Source organism: Tamandua tetradactyla, chromosome 7 (assembly GCF_023851605.1).
Source record: "Tamandua tetradactyla isolate mTamTet1 chromosome 7, mTamTet1.pri, whole genome shotgun sequence".
In the NCBI taxonomy this organism is placed as follows: Eukaryota; Metazoa; Chordata; class Mammalia; order Pilosa; family Myrmecophagidae; genus Tamandua; species Tamandua tetradactyla.
Window position 1 is genome coordinate 67082316 of NC_135333.1, and position 24464 is coordinate 67106779.

At 45.0% G+C, this 24464-nt stretch overlaps 2 protein-coding genes across 6 annotated transcripts in view; both read left to right on the forward strand.

The window, feature by feature from the left end:
* GALNT8 (polypeptide N-acetylgalactosaminyltransferase 8) overlaps positions 1-7476 on the forward strand; it is a 77542-nt gene extending 70066 nt beyond the window's left edge. The window contains exons 12-13 of the mRNA XM_077169766.1: positions 1395-1461; positions 7388-7476. Of these exons, the coding sequence (XP_077025881.1) occupies positions 1395-1460 (66 nt within the window). The 3' untranslated portion in view covers position 1461; positions 7388-7476. The remainder of the gene's footprint in view (positions 1-1394; positions 1462-7387) is intronic.
* Positions 7477-17970: 10494 nt separating this feature from the next.
* The window catches only part of KCNA6 (potassium voltage-gated channel subfamily A member 6), a 52563-nt gene continuing 46069 nt past the window's right edge, over positions 17971-24464 (forward strand). For all 5 annotated transcript variants that reach the window (XM_077169772.1, XM_077169771.1, XM_077169769.1 and 2 more), the window contains exon 1: positions 17971-23434. In XM_077169772.1, the coding sequence (XP_077025887.1) occupies positions 18652-20244 (1593 nt within the window). In that variant the 5' untranslated portion in view covers positions 17971-18651 and the 3' untranslated portion in view covers positions 20245-23434. The remainder of the gene's footprint in view (positions 23435-24464) is intronic.

Genomic DNA, 24464 nt, shown 5'->3' on the forward strand with positions numbered 1-24464 from the left:
GACAAAAGTCCAGAGTAATTCGAACACTTGTGCAGGTGAGTATGCACATAAATTGAACAGAGAGTAGAGGGAGCACTAAAGTCAATGTTTCATAATCAGCCAGGACTGTCTACCCCAGAACCTTAGGAACTTTATGCCTCCCCAAACCACTTTGAGTTCCCTGTTTTCCCCCCCTCACCTAAGTGATGGAATCGTAAATAGGAATGGAAGAATGCATGTTATTAGAACAAGTATTTACTTTTTTTTTAAGGACATAAAAAGAAGATTATTTCTCCTCTGTTTCATCAGTTCAGACCCTACCTTGGAAAAAAGCACCAGGAAGAAACTATTAACTGAGTTCTGCTGCTTTTGTAGTTATCCCAGGGGACAGATGCATCTCCATTAAGCAAGCAGTTGTTGGAGGGCTGGGGCTGCAGGGGAGGGTCTTTAATGGTGGTGCGGAAGGCAATTCCCTCTCGAAGATGTCCAAGAATGGGCCTTTGGAAGAGAATGCTGCCCCTTGTATGAGGGCAAAGAGTGATGAATAGGGGTCATTTGAAAGAAGGCACATGACATGTTAAAGTGAAATAACGACTGTGGCTCAGGGCTCAGAGCTTTTATCCAGCCATGAGCTATCCTTGCTCTCCTTGGGTCAGGGGTGGGGTGTGCTGCAGGTTCCTTCTTGTTCAAAGTGAGGACTCAAAAATGAAAAGAAACCTGGTCTTGAGGTGGGTGAGAGGGACATTGGGAGGCTGGGGCTTTGCCTCAGGAGGTAGAGGAAAGTACACATGGAAACAGATGGGAAGGAGCCAGACGGGTGACTGATGAGAGTCCACGACTCAGGACTCCGGTATAGTGTTCCTCAGGTTCCCCGTTTCAGAAAAAAACAATGCATAGTTCCTTCACTGATGGGGGTGAGGAACTCTATGGCTTTCCTTCCCTTTGGCTGGTTTCGCTTCTCCTTGTGGTGACTCTCCTTATGAGGGGTGGTTGCCATGGACAGTTGTTAAACTGAACTTGAATTCCAGCTCTACGGTTTTCTAGATGGGAAGTTCATTAACCTCTCAGAGCCCCAGAGAGCAGTGAGGATTAAACGAATAACGTATATAAAACAGTACAGTATCTGGCACATGGCAATCATTTGACAAAAATGAACTGATATTGTAAAAATTCTTCCTTTGACTAAAGAGGTGACAGAACCTTTGGGGAGGCGTCCCAGACAGAATGATAGAGCTTTTTCTTGGGCAAATAAAAATCTGCAGGTCTTTGGAGTTAGAAGATTTGGGTCTAGTCCTAGTGTTGGTCCTAGTTATAGCTAACAAGTATGGGCAGGCAGGCGGCTCAGGTAAGCCTCTCAGGGTCAGAACCTTATTTAAAAAATAGGCATAATAATAAGTGCTTGGTTTGCCTTACAGGGTCTCTTGGGGATCCCTAAGACAAAACCGAGAGCACCTGGTGAATGGCAAGAATCTAGACATTAAGGTGGGTGATCACTGAGTGAGGTGAGTGACCCCTGCAGGTCGGAGGCTAGAATGGCTCAGGGTGGTGGGACGCTCTGGAAAGAGAAGAGCAGAGGGCAGAGAGGGAGAGGAGGCTCATGGAAGTCCCAAGACAGAGTAAAGGGACTGAGAATTAGAGTAATGACCAGACCATAACCAGGGAGCACCAGACCCCAGGAACAGGAGACTGTTTACTCCTTGGAAAGTAAAAGAGTAAAGATGGACTCTTACCTCATAGCATATACAAAAATTAGCACAAAATGAATCAAAGACCTAAATGTAAGAGTCAGAACTATACAACTCTTAAAAGAAAACATGCGCATAAATCTTCATGACCTTGGATTTGGCAATGGGGTCCTAGATATGGAAAATTGGGCTTCATCAAAAAGCAAAAACTTTTGTGTTTTAAAGGACATCATCCAGAAAGTGAAAAGACAACCAACAGAATGGGAGAAAATATTTGCAAATTATGTATCTGATAAGGGACTTGTATCTAGAATATATAAAGAATTCCTAGAACTTGATAATAAAATGACAAAAAAGCCAATTATAAAATAAGCAAAGGATCTAAATAGATATTTCTCTAAAGAAGCTATACAAATGGCCAATAAGAACACGAAAACATGCTCATTGGTTATTAGGAAATGCACATAAATCAAAACCACAATGAAATTTTGCTTCATACCAACGAGGATGGCTATAGTAAAAAAAGAAATGAACAACAGCAAGTGTTGGCTAAGATGTGGGGAAATTGGAACACTTCTACCCTGCTGGTGGGGATTTTAAATGGTGTAGCCACTTTGGAAAATACTCTGGCAGTTCCTCAAAAAATTAAGCATAGAGTTAACGTTTGACCCAGCAATTCCACTTCTAGGTATGCACCTAAGAGAAATGAAAACATATGTCCACACAAAAACTTGCATATGAATATTCATAGCAGCATTTATAATAGCCCAAAGTGGACATAACCCATATATCTATCAGTCGATGCACAGATAAACAAAGTGAGGTATATCCATGCAACGAGATATTATTCAACCATAAATAGGCATGAAATACTGATACATGCAACCTTAATGAACCTTGAAAACATATTGCTAAGGAAAGAAGCCAATCACAAAGGACCACATATTATATGATTCTATTTATATAAAATGTTTCAATAGGCAAATCTGTAAAGATAGAAAGTAGATTAGTGTTGTCTCAGGATTGGGAGGATGAGGGATTGGAGGGTGATGGCTAAAGGATATAGGATTTCCTTTGGAGAGGATGAAAATGTTCTAAAATTGATTATGTAATGTTGACGTGTACCCTTTAAGCGTTGAATTTAGGGTAACTGAATTATATTTCAACAAAGGTATTACAATAAAAAATAAGTACATACTCTATCAGGTGGTGATAAATGCCATGAGAAAGAATAAAGTGGCAGGAAAGGATTGGGGGGGCAGGCTATTTGGACAGAGTGGTCAGAGAGGGCCTCTCCAAAGAGAGGAGATATGAAGGAAGTGAGGGAGTAGCCATGCAAGCATGTTGGGAGATGTATATTCCAAGCCACAGGAACAGCAAGTGCAAAGGTTCTGAAACCACCAAGTGCTGTTGGTGTCCAGGAACAGCAAGGCCAGTGTGGCTGAATCTGAGCAAGGGAGTAAAGGAGTGTTAGGAAACGAGGTCCAGGAAGAAGGCACTGATCAGAATATGTAGGGTGATATAGTCTGAGGGGAGTTTAGATTTTATATGTAGTGTGATGGGTTGCTGTTGGAGGTTTTGAAGCAAGCGAACAGCACATGCAGATTTACATTAAGAAAAAAAATCATCCTGGTTGCTGGGTGGAGAACAGTTTGCAGGTGGGCTGGAGTCAGTGGATGCTATTAAACCAGCTCTCTGGTGGGGGGTGGGGGTGGGGCTGGTTTGCAATGATTGCCCATTTCTCTGGTGTAAATGCTCCTAACAAGACCAATTTCAAAATACTAGTGATTTAATGACCGATCTGCAAAATTCCTAAAAATTTAGCAATTAGTTTTTGCAAGCCAGCATATGGCAGTTCCCGCATACTGCTGGCAGAAGACCGATCGAGAGCGGCAGGAAAGGTAATGAGAGGAAGCAATCAGATTTGGGTATGTTTTGAATGCTTCCTCCTATTATGACAACATTCATGTTCAATCTCATTTAATCTTCTAACAGCCCAGAGCCACTGTTAAAAAATACAGAGTGTGTTTGTGCAAATTAGAGAGAGACATCTCTTTCTCTGGCAGTAAGCAGCATGCACCAGGGTGCAATGGCTTAGTGTATGACGCGTAGGTTCAATTTCAGCCTCACATGGGAACAACCCATTCATTCATAATTCAACAGCCCTGTGACAATACCGAGGGAAATATTATTATAATCCCCTTTTTAGTGGAGAAATTAGAAGTCCCTATTAAGTAACTTGCCTCAGTGGAGGAGGTGAGATTTAAACTCTGGTTGCGTGATCTCAGAGCCTTTGATAGTCTTGCTCAAAGACTCTTTGAATCTCTTTCTCATCAGTATCTCAAATGTGCTCCAGTGTAGCCCCACATCCCAAAGTTTATCTAAAAGCCCAACTGTCAGGTAAGCCAGCTTACAAGGGCAGGGAAGTGGAAAGGAAGAGAAAGAAAATGGAAAGACCTAGGTATACAGATTTTTACTGCAAAGTTTTATCCTGGAGTCATGGCAACCCAAGAGGAAAGGAAAGGAAAGGAATGAACAGTTTTTAGATATCTCCTTTATGTAAAGTGTTCTAAATATCTTCACATTAACTTAGGGAATGAAAATTTCCAGGTTTATTTTAAAGGTGAGAACACTGAGACTCAGAGAAGTTAAGGTACATGCCCAGGGTCACACAGCTGGTGAGGGGCATGTGGGGCCATGACTTGTGCTCTTTTCACATACTTACCCAACAGCTTGAGCTCCACCAGCTGACCATGCCTCTGGTGTGTCCACCCTTCTTAAGATAATCATGGACATTTTTCTGGATAGGGAGCAAGCTGATCACTTCCTGGAATGTTTTAGAAACTTGATATCAAGTCAGTGTATGGAGGGCATTCCTTTACTAATAAAACACTGAGTGCTTACTATTTGCCAGGCACTTGTCTTAGGTACTGGCATTTCAGGGATGAAGAAAGCCTTTCCCTGACCCTGTGAATTATTCATGGCTCCTCTCTGTGTTCCCCCTTACAACTAGGAGGCACAAATCACATTTACTCACTCCTAATCCATCCATGGCTCTTAGGAAACTCAGGACGACCACATGGTGTGAATTTTCCCAAAGCAACTGTGGGAAATGAAATCTGGACACGTGGAAGGGGCCAAAAATCGCATCTTCCCTTTTGCATGCTCCCTTCCTGGGGGGACAGAATTGGGACTGCCAGCTGCAGAATTTCTAGACAAATATCGGGTCAACCCTCTACTTGCAACCCACTTCTCCATTCTTGGTCTCATGAGCACTGAGTATCTTTCTGTGTGGGGCACTTCCCTAGAGCAGGGCCCCTTTCTGGCTTGGGAAAAGACGGGGGAATTAGCTTGAGCTTTTTTTTTTTCATGGAAATGGAATTCAAATTGGAACCGTATGTCTGGTTTCTCTGTGCTGCTGAGCATGGCTAGGACATGGCCTCCATCAGCCAGATCTGGCATTCCGCAGGTCTGCTGACTTTTTGATTAGCTAAGCTTATGCTTCCTTTCTAATTAAGAGGCTGCAGCATCTTCCTTTCCTGCAAGAACTCATTTCTGATGATGAGGTATTGTAATATGATACCCAGGCGTACATACATGCACATATATGTGAGTGCGTGTGTGTGTAAAAAGGAAGCAGCAGAGGGTCTGTTCTGCTTTCATGAAAGCAGATGGGTGGGTTGAGCTCTAAGCCCTTGAGCTCTAATATCTTACTTGACACCCGGGAGGCTTCTCAGCTCATTGCAGTAGCTCACTGGGTTTGAATCTCCACTCCATAACTCATCGGCTCAGTGGTTTTCTGCAAGTTACACACTTTCCTGAGAGCCCCAGTTATCTATCACTGCGTGACAAGATACCCACCACCTAGTGGTTTAAAACAATTTATTGTAATGATTTTTCACAATTCTGTGGCTCAGGAATTCAGACGAGTGGCAGTGGGGATGTTTGCCATCTGCTCTGCGATGTCTGGGTCCTCAGCAGGATGACCTCAGGGGCTGGAGGCGGGGGCACCTCACACATACCCAGTAAACAGAAGATGCCCCCTGAATATTTGTTTGAATAAATGAATGAGTAACTCTCAAGTCTCCAGTCTGCATGAGCAAAAGACAAGTGGCAGTAAAAACCAGAGAGAGTCAGGGTGAGGGATACAGCCCTCTCCAGGATCCTGCTTTATGTCTCTATACAGACATAATAATTGCTCAGGTAGCCCCTGAAATGGATGTGGAATTATATTCATTTTGCAGCTAATAAAAGTTCAGGAGCTCAGGGCTTCTAGATCCTTAGCCGTCCCATTGCCGAGGATAATATAAAATGCCTGCATTAATTTGGGCTTTTCAGATGAATAGGTTCTGGGAATAAATGGGAGACACAGAGTACTTTGAGATTTTTAGATGGCGAATCAGTTGGAAATGTCCTCTACTGTAATTTTCACCTCTCTCTATTTTGGCTGTTAGTGTAAGATCCTTTAGCTCCTGTCATTTTTCATCTTATCCTAAAAGATGGCACTTTCCAATATAAAATGCACAGAGATATTTATTCTGGAAAGATGGAAGATGAGGGGACATGGCACCTGGGCTAGAGTATGTTTCAGTCCTCTCTTTCTCTATGCCTCTGCGGCTGGGTTATTGGAGTTGGTAATGCACGTTGTCCTCTGTATTTCCTTCCCTGCTCCCTCACCCTCACCCACTCTACAGAACATAGATGGAAAGAAAAGTCAAACACAGGGAGCCCCAAGAATCAGGCCCTGGGCTCTGCTGGGAGGGGCTTGGGCTGGGCACCAGGCTGCATAAAACCCACTCCTCACCCAGCAGGAAGGACCTGGTTGGTGATGTCAGGTGTCACCAAATAAAGCCAGATGGGAATTGGGAGAAGAGGCGCCCATCAGGGAGTCACTGCTGCCATTGCTCCTTGGAGAAATATGGCCTTTCTACCAACAAGTGGACACATGCCCCAAACCCTTTGCAATGGCAAAGGCCTAGAATTAAAAGCACACATGCAGAATCTAAGGGTTATAGAACTAAAATTATAATTTACATTAGTCACCAGAGTTCTTGTCCAAATACCTTTACAGTATAGATAAGGAAGGAAACTGAGGCCTACAGAAGTGAGGTGAGACTGGGCTAATTGGTGGCTGGGCCAGGCCTGGAAATCAGGCTTCTGGATTTCAACTTTAGTGTTCAAGGCTCTGGATGTGAAGGTACTTTGTAAACTGTAAGTATGGCTCCACAAAAAAAGGAGAGGTCAATTAATGCTATGTTCAAGCGTCCCTTGATGGCTTGGATGGCAGATATAAGTGGAAAGGAAATGGATGTCTATTTGAGAATCTCCCTTCTCTCCAGACAATGGCCACCTGGCCCTCCTCTCCCCTGCAGCCCTTGCCCACTACCCTTCACAGCTTCATCCTACCCTGTGCAACCTCTGACCTTAGGGTTTTGTCTGGTGTCCAGATGTGACTGATACTAACACACAAATATCAGTGAAGAGAATGCAAAGGAGAAGGAAGTACCTGGAGGGGGCTTGGGCAAGGTTTGTACCTGTGAAAAAGTAATAAACCAATTGTTGACAGCTCTTTCCAACATGAAAAGGTTAGAATGGGCATAGCCCAAATACCCCTAAAGATTGGGAGAAAGATCAAAGGAGAAGGTGGAGTTATAGCAGAGTAGATAGGATTTAACAAATGAGCACAACTTCTGAATTATTATATTATTTCTTTTATTCTCCAGCATCCTGGAGCAGCCAGAAGGAAAAACCTGAAATTGTGGAACTGTAACACATATCAAACTCTGAAATCTGTTCTATAACTAATTATTGCAGTGTGATTTGAACTTAATTCTTTTTTTTGTATATTTGTTATTTTTCCCAATTAAAAAATATAAAAAGTTAAAAAAAACGAAAGAAGTAATGGGCCAAATGGAAGGCTTTCAAAGAAGAAGTGTAATACAATTCCCCTCTCTCCTCTTCCCTTCCGCCTTCCCTGGTCCCCAGTGTCCTGAAAACCTAGGTGAACAGGGATTTAGGACCAGAATTCTGGCACCCTTGCATCCAACCCCGGCCCAGCATCGTCACCTCTGTCTGTTGTCAGAAGCCTGGCTGGCCTCTGTGAATCGGGTCTGGGAGGAAATGAGATCCTCCTTAAACCAGGCCATTTCCAGGCTTCCTGAACAGCAGAGAGCACCGGGGGAGGTTATGAATATTTTATAAAAGACCATAAAACATAATTTGTTCTTTTGAGTGAATTAGAGGCTGTAGTTAAAAAAAGAGAGTTACCATCAGTGGATCAGGAGTTTTGCATTATTTAGCCCCGGCTATTTCATTACATCAGTAAAGCAGGAGAACCAGGACATTAAAATCACACCCTTTGCTTCTTGGGAAGGGAAACAGTATTTTAGAGGCCCAACTACGTACAACTCAGACTCTGCAAAGGGGAATAGTGGCTCTTTGCCTGTAGTGTCTTAAAGGGCTGGTATAAATGCTTTGGATGGAAATAGGCAACCGGCCTGCCTCAGCCTTGCCTCCTTGCCTGGTGTGTCTGCATCCGAGGGGAAAGGTGGGTGAGCCATCCAATTGGAGCCTCTGATTTCTGTCAGCGTCCTGCCTTCCCGCCCTTTCTCTCCAGAAGCAGCTCCTTTTCATTCCCCAAGACTGGAAGGGAAACTCGAGCCCAGAATAGGAAAGAACCAAAAAGTGGACAACAGATGTCACTGGTGCAGCCTGCACACTCCAACAGAAACTGTTCCTTATGGGTAATGTTGTTGAGACCCTGTCTCCCCACTCTATTTCTGGGAACTGTCCTTACTCAACTGAGTACCTTCTCTAATCTCTTCTCTTCCACAACTGCAGGCCTCCCCAAATTCCTGACCCTGGGGGAAAACTGAATATTATTTTATGTGATGCAAAGCCATTTAACTTCTTTTGTCTTAAGCTCTCTATTACAAACTATATCATAACCTTTACCGTTCATAATCTAAAGTCCTTTAATTTGTTTTCAGATCTAAAAGAACTTTCTATTCAATGGTCTCCACATTTAGGAAAATGAACAGTAGATATAAGCTTCAAAATGACAATTTCTTTAACTGTGTCAAAGGTTCCAGAACAATTGCTTTGGGGTCATGTTCAAAGAACATATACTTCCGTCCTCCATCAAGGGTGGAATGAGGCAGGAAAATGTTCCCCATCATTCTAGAACATACCTCAAAAGTAGTGGCTCTTTTGTTATTTCCATTTCTGCACTGGATTTTGGTAACTGAGTCCATCATGTCTGCTATATGTACCTGCAATTAGATACAGCTTTCTGTGCCCAGCTCTTGCTCCTTTTCCTTATTTCTACCACTCCATGACCTTCCCTCCTAAATACACACAAGCACACACTTTCACACACATTCATACATATAACCACATGGAATTTGTTATTTGTTTTTACTCCATCACACCTTGGGTGATAGAAGTTTAGGGCAAGTAGGAAAGGAGGTGTATATTATCCTAGGTGAGGAGAGATTCTTTTGGCTTTGTAGAATCCCACAAGCTTAGTAACCAGCACTCTATCCACATCCCTCTTCAAATCTTTCTCTTGATTACTGTATCGTCTTTCTATTCCTCATTATTACTCATCGACCACCATTACTGAGCACCTGTTACATGCAGGCTGTTGTGCTGGCTCAGGGGAAACAGATGTATTAGGTGTGGTCCTTGTCTTGACAATGCTTAGAATTTATGAGAAACTTGGCTTCTTTCTGATGTGCTGAGTCGTTCGGGAAGACTTCGCTTTTTATAATCCATGGTATAGAGAAACCCTCCTGAACAGGGAATTAAGAGATCTGAATTCGGATACTTCACTACGACACAGCCATAAGAGCATAGGAAAGTCATTTTCTTGCTCTAATCTCCTATTCTGGCAACAGCAAATGAATTGGGCTGAGTAAGATGATGTTCATCATCCCTTCTATGAATCTATTTTCTCAAATCATGTTCTACAGTACACAGTTTCTCAGGTTATAAGGTTTGGTGGAAAATAGGGCTCCACGGTCAAATAACATTGGTAAACACTGGGTTAAATGATATTAAGGAATGCATCAGGGCTTTTAATATTTGAATGAACTACTTTGAAACACTTAAAGCATGCAGATTCCCAGACTCATTTCATTGGAGAATTTGTGTATGTGCGCATGAGTGGGTTTGCAAATACCTGCTAACTTGATGAAGGGCTAGCATTGTGGGGGGTACATCTTGGAAGATGAAAACCACTGCTCATGACAAGGGTTCTGAAGTCAAGACTGCTTACGTTTGAAGCCTGCTCTAGAACACACTGGCCCTGTGGCCCTGGGACGTGATTTGGCTTGTCTGTGCTTGTTTTCTTGTTTGTATAAGGAATATAAGAAAAGCTTCTATTTTATAGCACTTACAAAAGTGGAACACAGCAAGCAACCACTCAGTGCTTATAATTAGCTATTATTATCTTCAGTAAATATTTATTGAAAGATTAATAAACAGAAGATACTTACAACATTTTATCATAAAGACTTCGCCTCTGTCCATGATCCCACTGGAGATGTCATTTAGGAGACTAGGGTTCTAATGCAGGTTGCTGTTACCTCAGGGATACAGAGTTAGATCAGAAAATGGGCAAGGAAGAGTAAAAAGCCAGACCAGTTCACTATACACACATGTGGATCTCTACAGAAAGGTATGGTTAGGGAAACATAAACAACAGTAACAACAAAAAAGTTGGCCCAAGGTAGGCTTTTGGAATGAATTTCATGATCCATGTTCATTTTCCTTCTTGTATTAATAGAAAAGAAAACATTGATGGCCTCTGTGTTGGAAATAGCTTCTAATCAGAAAGACAAGTAATTCAGGAGTAGCTAGTCATGCTGCAGTAACAAACTAACCATAGTCTTAATGGGTTATCACAAGGGATTATTTATCTCTTGGACTACATATCTAGAATGGGTATTTGGGGGACTCTGCTCTGCCTTTTACCTAGGGTCATAGACCAATGGAGTAGTCTCCTTCTCAAGTGCAATGGATCATTAGGGCAGAAAAAAGGATCTCTGGCAATTAAGTGCTTTAGGCTAGATATAACCCATCACAACGCATCAGCCAGGAGTGGTCACGTGACCACATCTAACCACACATGGACCAGGCAGTTTGCAAAATCCTGCCATGTGCCCAGATATTAGAAAGCTGGATACTGGGGAAATATTTGGTAAATAGCAGCAATGACTACCATGTTCTGCCCTTCTGAACACCAAATGTTTGGTTCCCACAGGCAAAACATTTACTCCCTAAGGGAGACAGTCCAAAAGTCCCATCCAATCCTGGACTCAATCTGAAATCCTAGCATCTTTCATGGTATGTATAGTCTTTATATTGGGAGGTGACAAATTCTAATCTCTATTTCAGTTCTGGTTGTGGTTTCTTTTGATTCAGAGATTTAGGAACTAGAAAGATAAGCTATCTGTCTTTCCAACACAGTATTCAATGGCTGATTAGGAATAGAACACCTGTGATAAACATTCCCATTTTAAAAGGGGAAAGATGGAAGAAGCACAGCAGTCACTGATCCATAGCAATTCTGAAATCCCACAGAGCAGAATTAGGCCATTGTTTGGTTTTCTGGGAGAGCTGTCCAGTCAATTGTTCTCTGCCCCTTGACTTCTTCTTTTGGGTGGTTCTTCTTTCCTCGTCATCCTCTTTGGTCATATTTGAGTTGGGCACCATGGATGATCTCCTCTTGGGGGATAGAGCAGGTTTCTCAGCCTAAAGCTTAATAGTTGTTTAGAATCTGGGGCAGTCATAAATTGTTTAGTCCACGTCCTAGTTTCTTTGGCAGTATGACTGTCCTAAAAGCTTCTTAGACATTTTCTTATCTGTACCAGTCAGCCGTATGAGCTAGTAGTGAATAACCATACCTGTAGTTCTTCTCAGGATGAACCTAACAGTGGATAATTTGAGTCTATTAGCTTTCTGTGGGTGGTTACACCCCTAGTCTATTTTTTTTTTCTCAAGACACTTTGTCTAATTCAAAGCAATCCTCAGGAAGCCACAATTTTAATTAGGTTTTGCCATTAAAATACCTCATTCCATTCAAAGGATTAGCAGTGGATGTGACTGCCCTAAGCTTGATTTGTTCCGTGAAGCAAGCCTGACTACTAATCAGCCTTTTTGCACAAAGGCCACCTCAGTTTTGCTTATTCCTTATTGTGAATGAGAAACATTTGTCCCTGCCAGCACTGAAAATCCCCAAATTTCTGAATTCTCTCTTTTCCATTCCGTATCCGCTCACTAACTGGCCAACTTTATTTTTGGAGCTCGTCAATATGTTGTACTGTATTGCCAGAAGCAGCCAATAATATAAGGTATTAAAATCTGTTGTCAAACCTCTTTCTCTAGATACACAAGTTTTTAGGTCCATTATCTGCTTTCTAAGTTATCACAGGTAGAAGATTTTCAAGGATTTTGCAAGTCATAATATGGATCTCCCAGAACAGCCTCTGAAAATGTTTCTTCATTGTCCACCCTCTAGTCACAAAGTCAATGCCACAATTTTGGGTTTTGGGCCATAGCAGTTCTCATGTATGAGTACTAATGTCTGAATCCGTTTGGATAGATGATAGATTCTGCTGTGGCAAAACCTGGTACTGCTCCCCCAAATTCCAGAGTATTAGAGCAGCAAAGGATTATTTCTCACTTATGCTACATTCTTATTGCTTCAGTTGAGAGCCCTGCTCCATGTCACCTCATTCTAAACTCACTTCACTTTAACAGAACAGCTACTAGCTTGTGCAGTGCTGGTCATGGTGGCTGGTCTAAGGAAAGCTCTAGAGGCTTTCATATTGGTAGTGAAAATTTTGGCCGAAAATGACATGCATCATTTCTGCTTACATCTCAATGATGAGTATTAGTTGCCTGGTTCAAACCAACTACGAGCAAACTAGAGCTGGAGACATTTGGCAAATTGTATTAATGACTACCACATCAGGGGAATGGGGTGAGGAAGCAGACTATAAACTTCTGGTGCTAATAAGTTCTCTTGGGATCCTCCCTGAAAGATAAGGCACTCAATAGATTTATTTCTTGGCACGGTTAGTCATTTCCTAAAGCTGTTGATTTGTGTACCACAGATGTCTAATGCATTCCTTCCCCAATATACAGCCTCACTCAAGTGAAAGCTGTTAGATTTTTCTCTAGTGAATTCTGAAGAAATAGTGAAAGCACTATCACTGCTTTGCACTTGTCAACATCGTCATCATCATCATTAAAAGCTGTGACGAAACAGTTACTTAGAAATGATGGTTATCCATAGGAGCTTATGTATTTGTATTGTCCTTCTCCTGCCCACTCAGGTCACAGGGGAAACATGGGAGGAAGAAAATGGTCATGGTTCTTGGTTCTTCCCAAGACTAATTTATAGGAGGAAAACTTTAGTTCTAAGAGTTATGCTATCAAGCGTGGGTAGGGAACATCCATTAGTGCATAGAACCATTGTTTGCTTTTGGCAGGAGATTAGGTCTCAAGGTTTAAGACATCTTTTTTTTTTTTTAACTAGCTCTTAGGTGGCAAACCTTTTGGCGTGTGTATGTGCAGAGGGAAGGGAACAAAATGAAAATAGTAAAAATTGGCTACAGAGTAATATATGGAATCACCCAATCATCCATTTTAACTCTCCTCTCCCCCAGGATTCAAAGCTTCCTTCCCTCATCTCCCCAGTAGAAATAATGTGGGAAAGATAATAAAAGGAGTAACAATGTCCCAGGCACTGGAGAAAGGGTTAAGAATGATGAAAAGAGAAGGGGGCTAGGTCACGTGAGATGCTGTTTTCTGATCAAAGGAACTTCCACATAGGACACCTGAAGAATTGGTGGGCTAGGGCAGTGATGCCTTTTTTCAAAGGTGAGACAGTTAGAGGAGGGACACAAATGTGACCCATCACCCCTATGCCCAACCATCTTTGTGTAGTTTAGATTGCATAGTGGAAAGCTAAAGAATGGGATCAATTTTCTTAGGGAGGGGTATGTGTGGACTTGTGTATTTGGAGGGAAGAGAGTCTCCATCCCTTCATCCCATAGGGACCCTGAGGATGATAGGGCAGTGAAAGGGACCGTTCTCAGAGATTACATGGTCTCAGAAGCAATAAAAGTAAGTCATATCCATCACTTAGCCTCCCCTACAGGGATCCTACTAACAGAGTGACATTCATAGTTGAAGTCTCACAGTACTATTGATATGGAGGAATCTGAAAGTAGCAAGCATACACACACATGCAAATAAGTAAAAAACACAATAAAAAGAAATTTAGAAAATAGAATAGGATGATCATTTATATACCTGGGGTATGTGCATTTTAGGGTCCAGGGCAGAGATAAGAATAAAAATGGCTATTAAATTATGTGCCGTGTTGTTATGCACTCATCCTGTTTGGCACATGGCCATTTTTAGGTGATTCCTCTTACTGGGACCCTTTTCTGCCCACCATATATTCCTGCTCTTACATAGATGATGCATTCTGGGCCTATGAGGATGGGGGTTCCTGGGGTCTGGTCCCAGGTGTTGGTTACCAGGACAGCGCCTTGTCCTGGTTTTCATCCTACCTCACTGGCAGCCCCTCACTCTCTTTTGCTGGCTCTTCTTCCTCCTGAACTTGAACTGCAAATTGTAAAGTATCATGAAAGACTTGGTCTTGGTCACACTTCTCTTATTATCCACATTCTGTCTCTCTATAAGACTTTAGTGGCATGGATTTAAATACTAAATTTTTAAATTCTCAAAGCATAAATTTCTCTTCCATATTCCAAGCCTGAATAAACAACTACTTCCTTGACGTCTTCATTTGCAGGTTTAATTTGCCTCTCCAACTTCCTATGTCTAAAAATGGGGTCTTGATTTCTCCCAATTTGATTATCCTCTTGTGTTCTGTACCTCAGTAAATGGCACCCCTACCCACCTGGTTGCTCAAACCAAAAAAACCTAGCATTCATCACTCATTTGTCACATGCTACCCATCAATAAATCCTGTTGATTCTGCCTCATAAACAACACCCCTCCCCCTCACACACATACATTCCATTTCTACCCTAGTCCAAGGCACCATCATCTTCTTCCTGGTCCACTGAAATGTCTTCATCTTTCCATTTCTTCTTTTGCCCCTTTGTAATTCAGTCCCATAAGAACCTCTGTGTAAATCATATGATGTCCTCCCTCTACTTGAAAAGAATCATTGGTTTTTCCTCACCTGTAAGAAAAAGCCTGAATACCTCACCCTACAAGAGCTCACCTCCCCTCTCTTTTTTACCTTCATCTTCAGTTTTCTACATCTTCTTCTCTTTCCTCTGACCACACTGGCCTTCTCAGTCATCTGTGCCCTTTCTAGCTAATGGCTTTTGCACTTGTTATCTACTCAGAGTGCCCTTCCCCTGCTCTTAGCATGGCTGCACCAATCTCATCTTCCAGCTTTGAACCCAACCACTACCTCTTCAGAGGGAAAGTTCCCAACCCTCCTGTTCACAGTTGAATCCCCAGCTCTATTTCTGACATAGCATCCCATTTATTTTCTCCAAAGTGCTTACCACAATATGTAAATGTATGGTTTTTGTTTACTTTGTAAATGGTCTATCTAGATTTTAATACACTTATAGCACTACCATGTAAGCTTATAAAAGCAGAGTTTTGTTTAGATCACTGCTTAATCTGCACACCATGCTAGGCACCCACTAGCTGCTCAATAGATACTTGTTAAATAAATTAATTACCTCTGTGATCATTGTAAATGTCCGAATTTAGATATATGGAGAAGAAAGTAAGCTCAGAGCACAGTGCTGGCATGAGATAAGCGCTCAGTGGATGCTGAGCCCGGAAGCAGGAGTGGACCTTCTGTGGGGTTGCCTCTCTTGTCTTCTTCGTTCTCCTGGGAACCTGCACTTCTGAAGGTGTGACTTTACTCATTCTTAATATATTCTTGGGAGGAATGAGCCAGGAATAGAGTTTATTTTAAGTTGAGAAGTGAGTATATTTCACAAAAGAACTAAAAACAGAACTCTGATTCATGAACTTGCTAATGGCTTTTCCTTCCCAGGGGAAATTCCCTGTACACAGAGAAAAGTTCTGTTGGGTCACAGCCTTCATTGAGGGTAACCCGGAAACATCTAGCTCTGACTGTACATTGACAGGTGGTACCAGCCAAGCTTAACCCAAGGGATACTTGAGTGGTGGTCTCTGAAATACCCTGAGTTTCCGCTGTCATATCGAGCTGTATATCTTTCTGGAGAGCTCGTTCCCATGCTCCTCCAAAGTTTGTTTTGAAGAGTTACTGACCTAGTTGATAATCTCATGAATAAAAATGGCAATGGTGAAAACGAACCTGGAAATGAATAATTCACTTAAGATTTGAAAGCAAAAAGAATTATGGCTAAATCAATTTACAACCCAGGAAATAACTATGGATATTTGGATAGGGTAAAAGTACATCTTTTATATTTTACTTATTATTAGTTTTCTTTTCTTTCCTTTAATTTTGTTGTTGTTGTTGATTGAAGCAACCTACTTGCATGAAGTCTAAGTTGCACTTACATAGCCTGTAAATAGAAAATCTATCAACTGGATGACTCCATATACCTGCTTTCTTGTCCTTCACGCCCTTCCCAAAAACATGTGAGGGGAGAGAAGTGTGGAAACCAACAGTACATACACAGAAAGGAAGCGCAGGCTATTGCCTGGGACACCCTTGAGGGTCTAGCCTAGAGAATGAGGAGGCAGTTTTTCCCAAGGCTAGCATCTCTCCTTCTCACTCATCATCTGATCTCTTTCCTACATGTCCAGGGGTTTTAGTTTCCTTCTCCACCAACTCTTTTGGGAGCAAATGAGACTGAAAACCACTGTGGTTTTAAAACACTCTGTGCAACACAAAGAACTCTTATGCATCTTGTGGTTTGAAAGTACCTTTATCTATCATTCTCACCTTATTGTCAATGAATCCGTACTGATGATCTAATATGTGCAAGAAGCTACCCAAAGAAGACAACTTGTAGGTATCAATTTCTTTCGGTCACAACCAACCCAGAAAGGGGGAAAGTGAAGTACAGAGAAGCAAATGTCAATCTTACCTAGATAAGGCAGTCTAAGAAGAATAGACCAGCCATCCTTTACCACACCCCACTCTGATCTTGTGAAGAAAGACCATATAGTTTCTGGAAGAAATGGATGGAAAACCATTCTTACCTCCTTCATCCTGGACTGCTAGGAAAAAATTCAAGAGGTCCCTGAGAACAAACTTTGCCCTACCCAAATACTGCCAGGCAGTTCTTCATTCTGACATTGCCTGGGAGCAGAGGCATTCTTTCTCATAGGGGTTTGAGGATTAAATGAGATAGTACAAGTAAAGCACTTAGATGTGAGTAGCACATATTAGGTGCTTAGAAAATGTAGCTATTATTTTTATCAACACAGCTACATACCATCTTCCACTTACCGCTCCCTCCCTTTTCTTGGCTGCCCAGTAAGCAGCAATTCCAGATGTGTTCCTGATTTCCAGGGTGCACTTCCCTGGATATGATACCCCTGAGATGCCACCATCTGGTTCTTTCTTCACCACTGTGGCTGCTTAACATCCCCAAGATTCCCCTGGAAAATTTATGGTAAGAAACGCAATGGGAGGCTTCCCCTCTTTCTCTACTACCACTTTGTAAAGCCAGGAGGGTTGCACCTTCCCCTCCTGCGTTTGTAAAGGGAAATGTGGGATTCTCCAGGATATGCTGGAATACAATTTAAATTGTAAATTCTTAAAACATTTCAAAAATTGTTTCTCTCTCTCGCTCACTCTCAATTGGAGAGGCTAGCAAATGAGTTTTTGTAAATACAGAGGAGCAACACACGATTTATTTTTTTTCCATTAAATTTCTGGGTGTGTGGAGGACATGGTGCACACTCTTGTGTGTTGGCGTAGGGTGTGTGGAGCCGGGTGTGTTTTCTTAGTGATGATTGACACTGCTCAGGTCAACTCGGTAAACCGAAACAAGAAAAGCCGATTGAGGGGGTGTGTATGGTATTAGGGCACTGAGTGCTTGTTTAGGGAGGTTGTGAGTGTGAAGGTGTGAAAAGGAGAGGCGTGCCAAGACAGCGCGGGAAAGATTACTGGCGAGGCAAGTGCGTCTCTCTTCCCACAGCGCCCTGGCTCGCAGCAGCCCCTGGCTGGGTGAGGGGTGTGATGTGGGAATGGGGTGGGAGGGGGCAGCAGGCGGGGCCTGCCACGTCACTTGGAGAGTGTGCGTTGGGAAGGAAGGGCAGAGCAGAGAGCCGAGCCGCTGCAGCTGCAGCGGCTGCAGCGAAGGTTTGAGCGGCAGGGAGGTGGGTCCCGGCGCTCCCGCGCCGGGGCAGCTCTAGGGCCGGCCCCAAGGCCTGCGGCGCGGTTCGTGAATAGGAGGTGGCGGCTGTGGCCAGAAGGAGGGAACCGCGACCTTGGCCAGACTGAGCCCCGGCGTGGACGTAGGGCGGAGGCCGAGCTCCGCCAGGAGTCTTAACTGAACCGGAGGGAGGCGCATCTGGCGCTTCTCTACCAGCTGCAGCCTGGGGTCTTGAGCTGTTGGAGAAGCACAGTAGGAGCTGGGAAGAGGTAACCGTTCTGGAGGGCGGACCCTTGCGTCCGGGAGCCCAGCTTCAAGCACCCCGGGGAGCGAAGCCACGCGTCTTTTCGGGCATCCAGTTTCACACGCGCCAGCTTACTGGGTTCCAGGTATCCCAGTAAGCTCTAACACCCAGGTGCGGGCAACTGGAGGGGGCAGAGCCAAATACTCTGCGCCCAGGCCACCTCCCCAGACCTAGCAGAGACCAGGGCTCCAAGGTTCTCGCACCCAACCACCAGGTCAGATCGCGAGCTCGGAGGAGCGCGAGCCCCACCCTAAAAAGAGGGCGCAGCCGGGAGCTGGGAAGCGGGTGTCGCGCTCTAGAGGTTGTGCCGTGGGCGCCGTCCTGGTGGCGGGGAGCGCACCGAGGAGGGGACATGAGATCCGAGAAATCCCTTACGCTGGCGGCGCCGGGGGAGGTCCGTGGGCCGGAGGGGGAGCAACAGGATGCGGGAGACTTCCCGGAGACCGGCGGGGGCGGAGGCTGTTGTAGCAGCGAGCGCCTGGTGATCAATATCTCCGGGCTGCGCTTTGAGACACAATTGCGCACCCTGTCCCTGTTTCCCGACACGCTGCTGGGCGACCCCGGCCGCCGCGTCCGCTTCTTCGACCCCCTCAGGAACGAGTACTTCTTCGACCGCAACCGGCCCAGCTTTGACGCCATCCTCTACTATTACCAGTCTGGGGGCCGCCTGCGGAGGCCGGTCAATGTGCCCCTGGATATCTTCTTGGAGGAGATCCGCTTCTACCAACTGGGGGATGAAGCCCTGGCGGCCTTCCGGGAGGACGAGGGCTGCCTGCCTGAAGGTGGCGAGGACGAGAAGCCGCTGCCCTCCCAGCCCTTCCAGCGCCAGGTCTGGCTTCTCTTTGAGTACCCAGAGAGCTCGGGGCCTGCCCGGGGCATAGCCATCGTCTCTGTGTTGGTCATTCTTATCTCCATCGTTATCTTTTGCCTGGAGACCTTACCCCAGTTCCGTGCAGAACCTCGAGGTGGAGGCAACAGTGGTGGTGTGAGCCGAGTCTCCCCAATTTCCAGGGGGAGTCAGGAAGAAGAGGAGGATGAGGAGGATTCCTATAAATTTAATCCTGGCATCACCACTGGAGGTATGGTGGCAGGGGGATCGTCTTCACTAAGTACTCTTGGGGGCTCCTTCTTTACGGACCCCTTCTTTCTGGTGGAGACGCTGTGCATTGTTTGGTTCACCTTTGAGCTCCTGGTGCGTTTCTCCGCCTGCCCCAGCAAGCCAGCCTTCTTCCGCAACATCATGAACATCATTGACTTGGTGGCCATCTTCCCCTACTTCATCACCCTGGGCACCGAGCTGGTGCAGCAGCAGGAGCAGCAGCCAGTGAGCGGCGGTGGAGGCCAGAATGGGCAGCAGGCCATGTCCCTGGCCATCCTCAGGGTGATCCGCCTGGTCCGGGTGTTCCGTATCTTCAAGCTCTCGCGCCACTCCAAGGGGCTGCAGATCCTGGGCAAGACCTTGCAGGCCTCCATGCGGGAGCTGGGCCTGCTCATCTTCTTCCTCTTCATCGGAGTCATCCTCTTCTCCAGCGCCGTCTACTTCGCTGAGGCTGATGATGATGATTCGCTCTTTCCCAGCATCCCGGATGCCTTCTGGTGGGCCGTCGTTACCATGACCACGGTGGGCTATGGGGACATGTACCCTATGACGGTGGGAGGCAAGATCGTGGGCTCGCTGTGCGCCATCGCCGGGGTCCTCACCATCGCCCTGCCCGTGCCCGTCATCGTCTCCAACTTCAACTACTTCTACCACCGCGAGACGGAGCAGGAGGAGCAAGGTCAGTACACTCATGTCACTTGTGGGCAACCGACACCAGACCTGAAGGCAGCTGACAATGGACTTGGCAAGCCTGACTTCTCCGAGGCTGCCCGAGAAAGGAGACCCAGCTACCTGCCCACTCCTCATCGCATGTATGCAGAGAAGAGGATGCTCACTGAAGTCTGACTGAAGCAAGCCAGGCTTACAGGAGAAGGTGGCACTGAGCAAACAATCTCCTCTGCTTCTTTCTCATCCTCTGCTCCCCTTACTCTAGCTCCAGAGGACTTTCTGACTCCCTTCTCTGCACCCAGAGGACAGCATCCAGGACCAAACACCTGGGATGTATACCTTGTTGCTTGGTCCTGCAACATTCAAGGTTTATCCATCTAAGTGACGGTTTTGAAATTCCAGCGGTGCCACCCAATCATGCCCATCTTCTGTCTCATGGATTGAAATATACATTTCCCTCTGACCTTCCCTCAAGTCTCTCATTTTTCACGTCTGGGACCTTAATATCTCTAGGAACAGAGATGCCAACAGGCATCCCAGGGCCCTGTCTCTTTCCTTAGTGCACTTTGCTTTGGGGCATGAACCTGTATTAGCTTCTGGCCCCTTGGTACCTGGCAGAAACTGGAGAAAAGAAATGGTACTTACCGGCTATTTTATCCCAGTATTCTGTAACACCTGCTGGTCTTCCTGCACTGGACCCCTCAGTAGGGCCCTGTAGTAATGCAGTCTTGAAATATGTTATCCATCTCTAACCTTGGATGGAACTAGATAAACTACAATTCAGCTTGACCATTTGTAGGAGAGTAAGGTCAGTCCTGGAAAAAGGGAGCCAAAAATGGATTCTTCCAGGTGCATTTTGGCACAGCAGACATCATTCTTTGGGCTACAATCAGTCCTTCCCACACCAATCCTCTGTCTCTTTCTAGCTTCCAGGAAGGTCCCTTCTCAGAGCCAAATACTTTTTTTGTGTGCAAGTGCCTTCCTGTGCAGAAGAACTGGAAAAAGGGGAACCATAGAGCCAGAAGAAATGGCTGAATAGAGTCAAGCAACCGGCTTGATCACAAATTCTTAAATAGACATTCTTAACTCCAAGAGGTAGAGAAATCCTGTTGCAGACTGTTGATGTCTCTTCTTTGCTTATCCCTGCCCCTGAACTGTCTTTAGCTCTCCACCCTTTTTCCTGGGAATTGGACTAAGCATTGCGGTTGAAGGCTTTCTAATGCAAACTCCAGCTTGAACTCTTAGACAGGTAAAAGCACACTTTGGATGCTAGCATAGGTCTCTTCCCATTTTACAGGCAATGAAATGTGTGGTTTAGAGTAAGGAACAAGCATTATTCCTTTGCTGACTGCTTCACTGCTAGAGGTTTTTTTGCTGAGTCAAGCAAATATTTGCCTGCTCAGCCCTTGGAGCTGCACTGACTTGCTCTAACTGGGTAAGGTAACCTGGTGGCTTATAGCCCTGGACTAAGCCATCTTCTTCCATGGTGAAACTGTCACCTTCCATCCCACCTCTCACATCCCCTCATTTCTCAGCCAGTAACATTGTCTTTTTTTTTTTTGCCCCGATAAACTGTGATGTACTATTCTGAGCCTTTCTGGGTACAGCTCAGAAACAGAAAGGACTGTTAACATGTTTTTAATTTTATATCTATGCTTTGAGACTCTTTGATGAAAATTAAACATTTTTTTTCTTCAAAGAGCAATTTATGAGGGATGGCCCTTTGAGGGTTTCCTTGAGAGGCAATGTGGCTCCTGTGAGCACCACATCTAAAACTGGATTTTGCCATAGTTTTAACAGGGTAATCTGGGAACCACAGTCCCTCTTTGTGCCTCAGTTTCCCTGCCCATTAAATGGGACCATTAATGTCTTCCCCACCTTACTGCATGGGGAATGTTGATCAGCTCACCTAGGGAGCTGGGGGTGATGCTATGCAAATGCGAGGATTTTAGCCACTGACAAGATTTTTAGTTCATTGCTGTCTCCCCATCTCCCACAGGTAAGGCTCTCCCCCCAACTTCCTGCCTTGGATCCAAAACCCAAGAATAGGCCATTATGGGCCATTAGCTCCCTAATTCTGTCCTTGGTCCCTGGGATGGGCCTGAATCTGTCTTCTTATCCTTCAGATAGGAGGATGCTCCTTAGGCAGGTTCCATGGGATCCTTCCAGGGCTGGAGGTCACCTTGACTGGGAGGTTGGCTTCTCCAGACCTGAAGGGTAGTAGGAGACAGAGGAGTTCAGGATTCAGAAACCTACTCTGAGGCCAGAATCTGAATTTCTTCAGTTACTCCTGCCTAGAGGGAAAAGGGATGCTTCAGTAAAGTTCAGGATTCAGAAACCTACTCTGAGGCCAGAATCTGAATTTCTTCAGTTACTCCTGCCTAGAGGGAAAAGGGATGCTTCAGTAAAGGTAAATGTTGGAACGTGTATGCAGTATCCCTCCATATGTGTATGTGGTCCTCCTTCTCACCATCCCTTAGGAAACATTTCAAGTCAGAGCATGCCCGAAAGTAAAGGTTTGTGGAGAGCTGGGCTCTCTAGGGACTCTGGTTGCCGTAGCAACCTCCCAGCCTGTTGTCTCTGTCGTCTGATTTGGGCAATAAGGGACATTAGGAGACTACATTTTCTCGGCTTCCCAAATGGGAGAATCTCCTATGTGTTGGTTTGGGGGCTGATAGTGCCAGGACAGGGATGAATGACGTTTGGAAAATGTGGGGAAAGCAGAACCCCACAATTTTCTCCCTGGATCCTTCTTCCTGGTTTCCCCACCCAGTTACTGAAGCTGCCTCATCTTGCTTCTGACTCTTCAGAAACTTGAATGCCAAGCAACTGCCCAGTTGAACCAAGATTCATATCATCTTTTTTCAAAATGACAAGGCAAGCCCTTGGAGAGCCTCATAGAGGGTAAACCTTAGTTTTCAGTGTCATGGAGTTCTCATCTCCGCGGAAGAAGGCTCTTCCCTCTTCGAGAGAGTGAGAGGGAAATGAAACTCCTTCCTTCCAGGGAAACGGTCGAGGTCCTCTTTAGGACATTGAAGAAAAACTGAGGGCTTGCACCCTGCCCTAGCTTCTGTGAAGGGTTTTGCCAAGTGAGCCCTCTCTGACCCTCAGCATCTTTATATGGATTTTGCATCCAGAGCACCTAGAGAATATACACTTTGTGTTACTGTGGCAGCTGAGACGGCGATTTCAGAGCTGCCGGGGAAAGGTGGCATTCAAGCCACGGCGGCGACCCCTGACTCAAGCCAGCAGGTGTTCCCAAAGGACTTCCTGGAACTGTCAGCCTCAGCCTGAGACGGGGGAGAGTCCTCCTGCCTGACGGCCCGGCAGGAGATAGCAGGGACAGTTGGCTGTCTTTCCATCTGAGGTAGGCTCTGCTGTGGGAGAATTTCATTTCTGACTCAGTCCTCTAGGCAAAATTAGAACCTGGGGTCGGGGGCGGGGTGAGACGGTGGGAGAGCATATATTTGGGGAGAAGTGAGGTTTTGATTTCCCTTTTTTCAGTGTCTGCTTCACTCTCTTTCCGTGTATTTTTCTTTGACTCCATCTATTTTAGTCTCCTTCTGTTTCTGTCCCCTCAGTGCTGATCTCTCCCCACCCTTTCTAAGCAACAACTTTTTCTTCTCTCTGCATTTTTTCCCTTTCGTTTTTCCTGTGGTTCCTACTTTCTCTGCCTTTCTTCTTGGGTTTTTTTCTTTTTCTCCTTTGTTGTTTTAACCCCTCCTTTCTCTGTGTATCTTTCTATCTTTCATTCTCCTGCCTCCATTTTTTTTGGTGGCTGGAAACACCTGTAGCACTTCTGTGGAGCCCACACTTGTGAATTCTAGGACAGATGTGACTCAGGGTGTGTGCTAAGGTCTCGAGACAGTCTCAGTATTCCGTCCTTTCCTACCATGCTGAAATCTGGGGTGGGAAGTCCTGAACTTACCAAGCAAGATGAGATTTCTGTGAGTTTAGAAAAAAATGTCTCCCAGAAATTTCCTGAACCTGGAGCAGGGGGGGAGAGAGAGAGAGAATATTTAGTAAGTGAATGGAAAATATTCTGCTTTACAGCACTAGAATATATCCAGCTCAGGTTCCCACAACCTTAAGAGACTCACAGAGAGTTTAAAGACAAAAGAACAGTAGAAATAAGAAAATCAACAAAGAAAGTAGGACTTAGGAGGAAGAAATAGATTGGAACTTAGCCCAGAAAAGGCCTTAACTGAGGAGTGACCCTGCTTCAGCCCTTAACTGGCTTAAAGGTTCTTGCAGCATGCAGCTGTCCCTTGTGTACTGAAGGTGGGGCAAAAGGAAAAGACAAACCCCAGTGGTCAAGGTGTAGGGGCCACCCCTTGACAAGGTGGCTTAAGAGTCACCAAGCAGTCCCGAAAGGGAGACTGTGGCCTCTTGGAGGT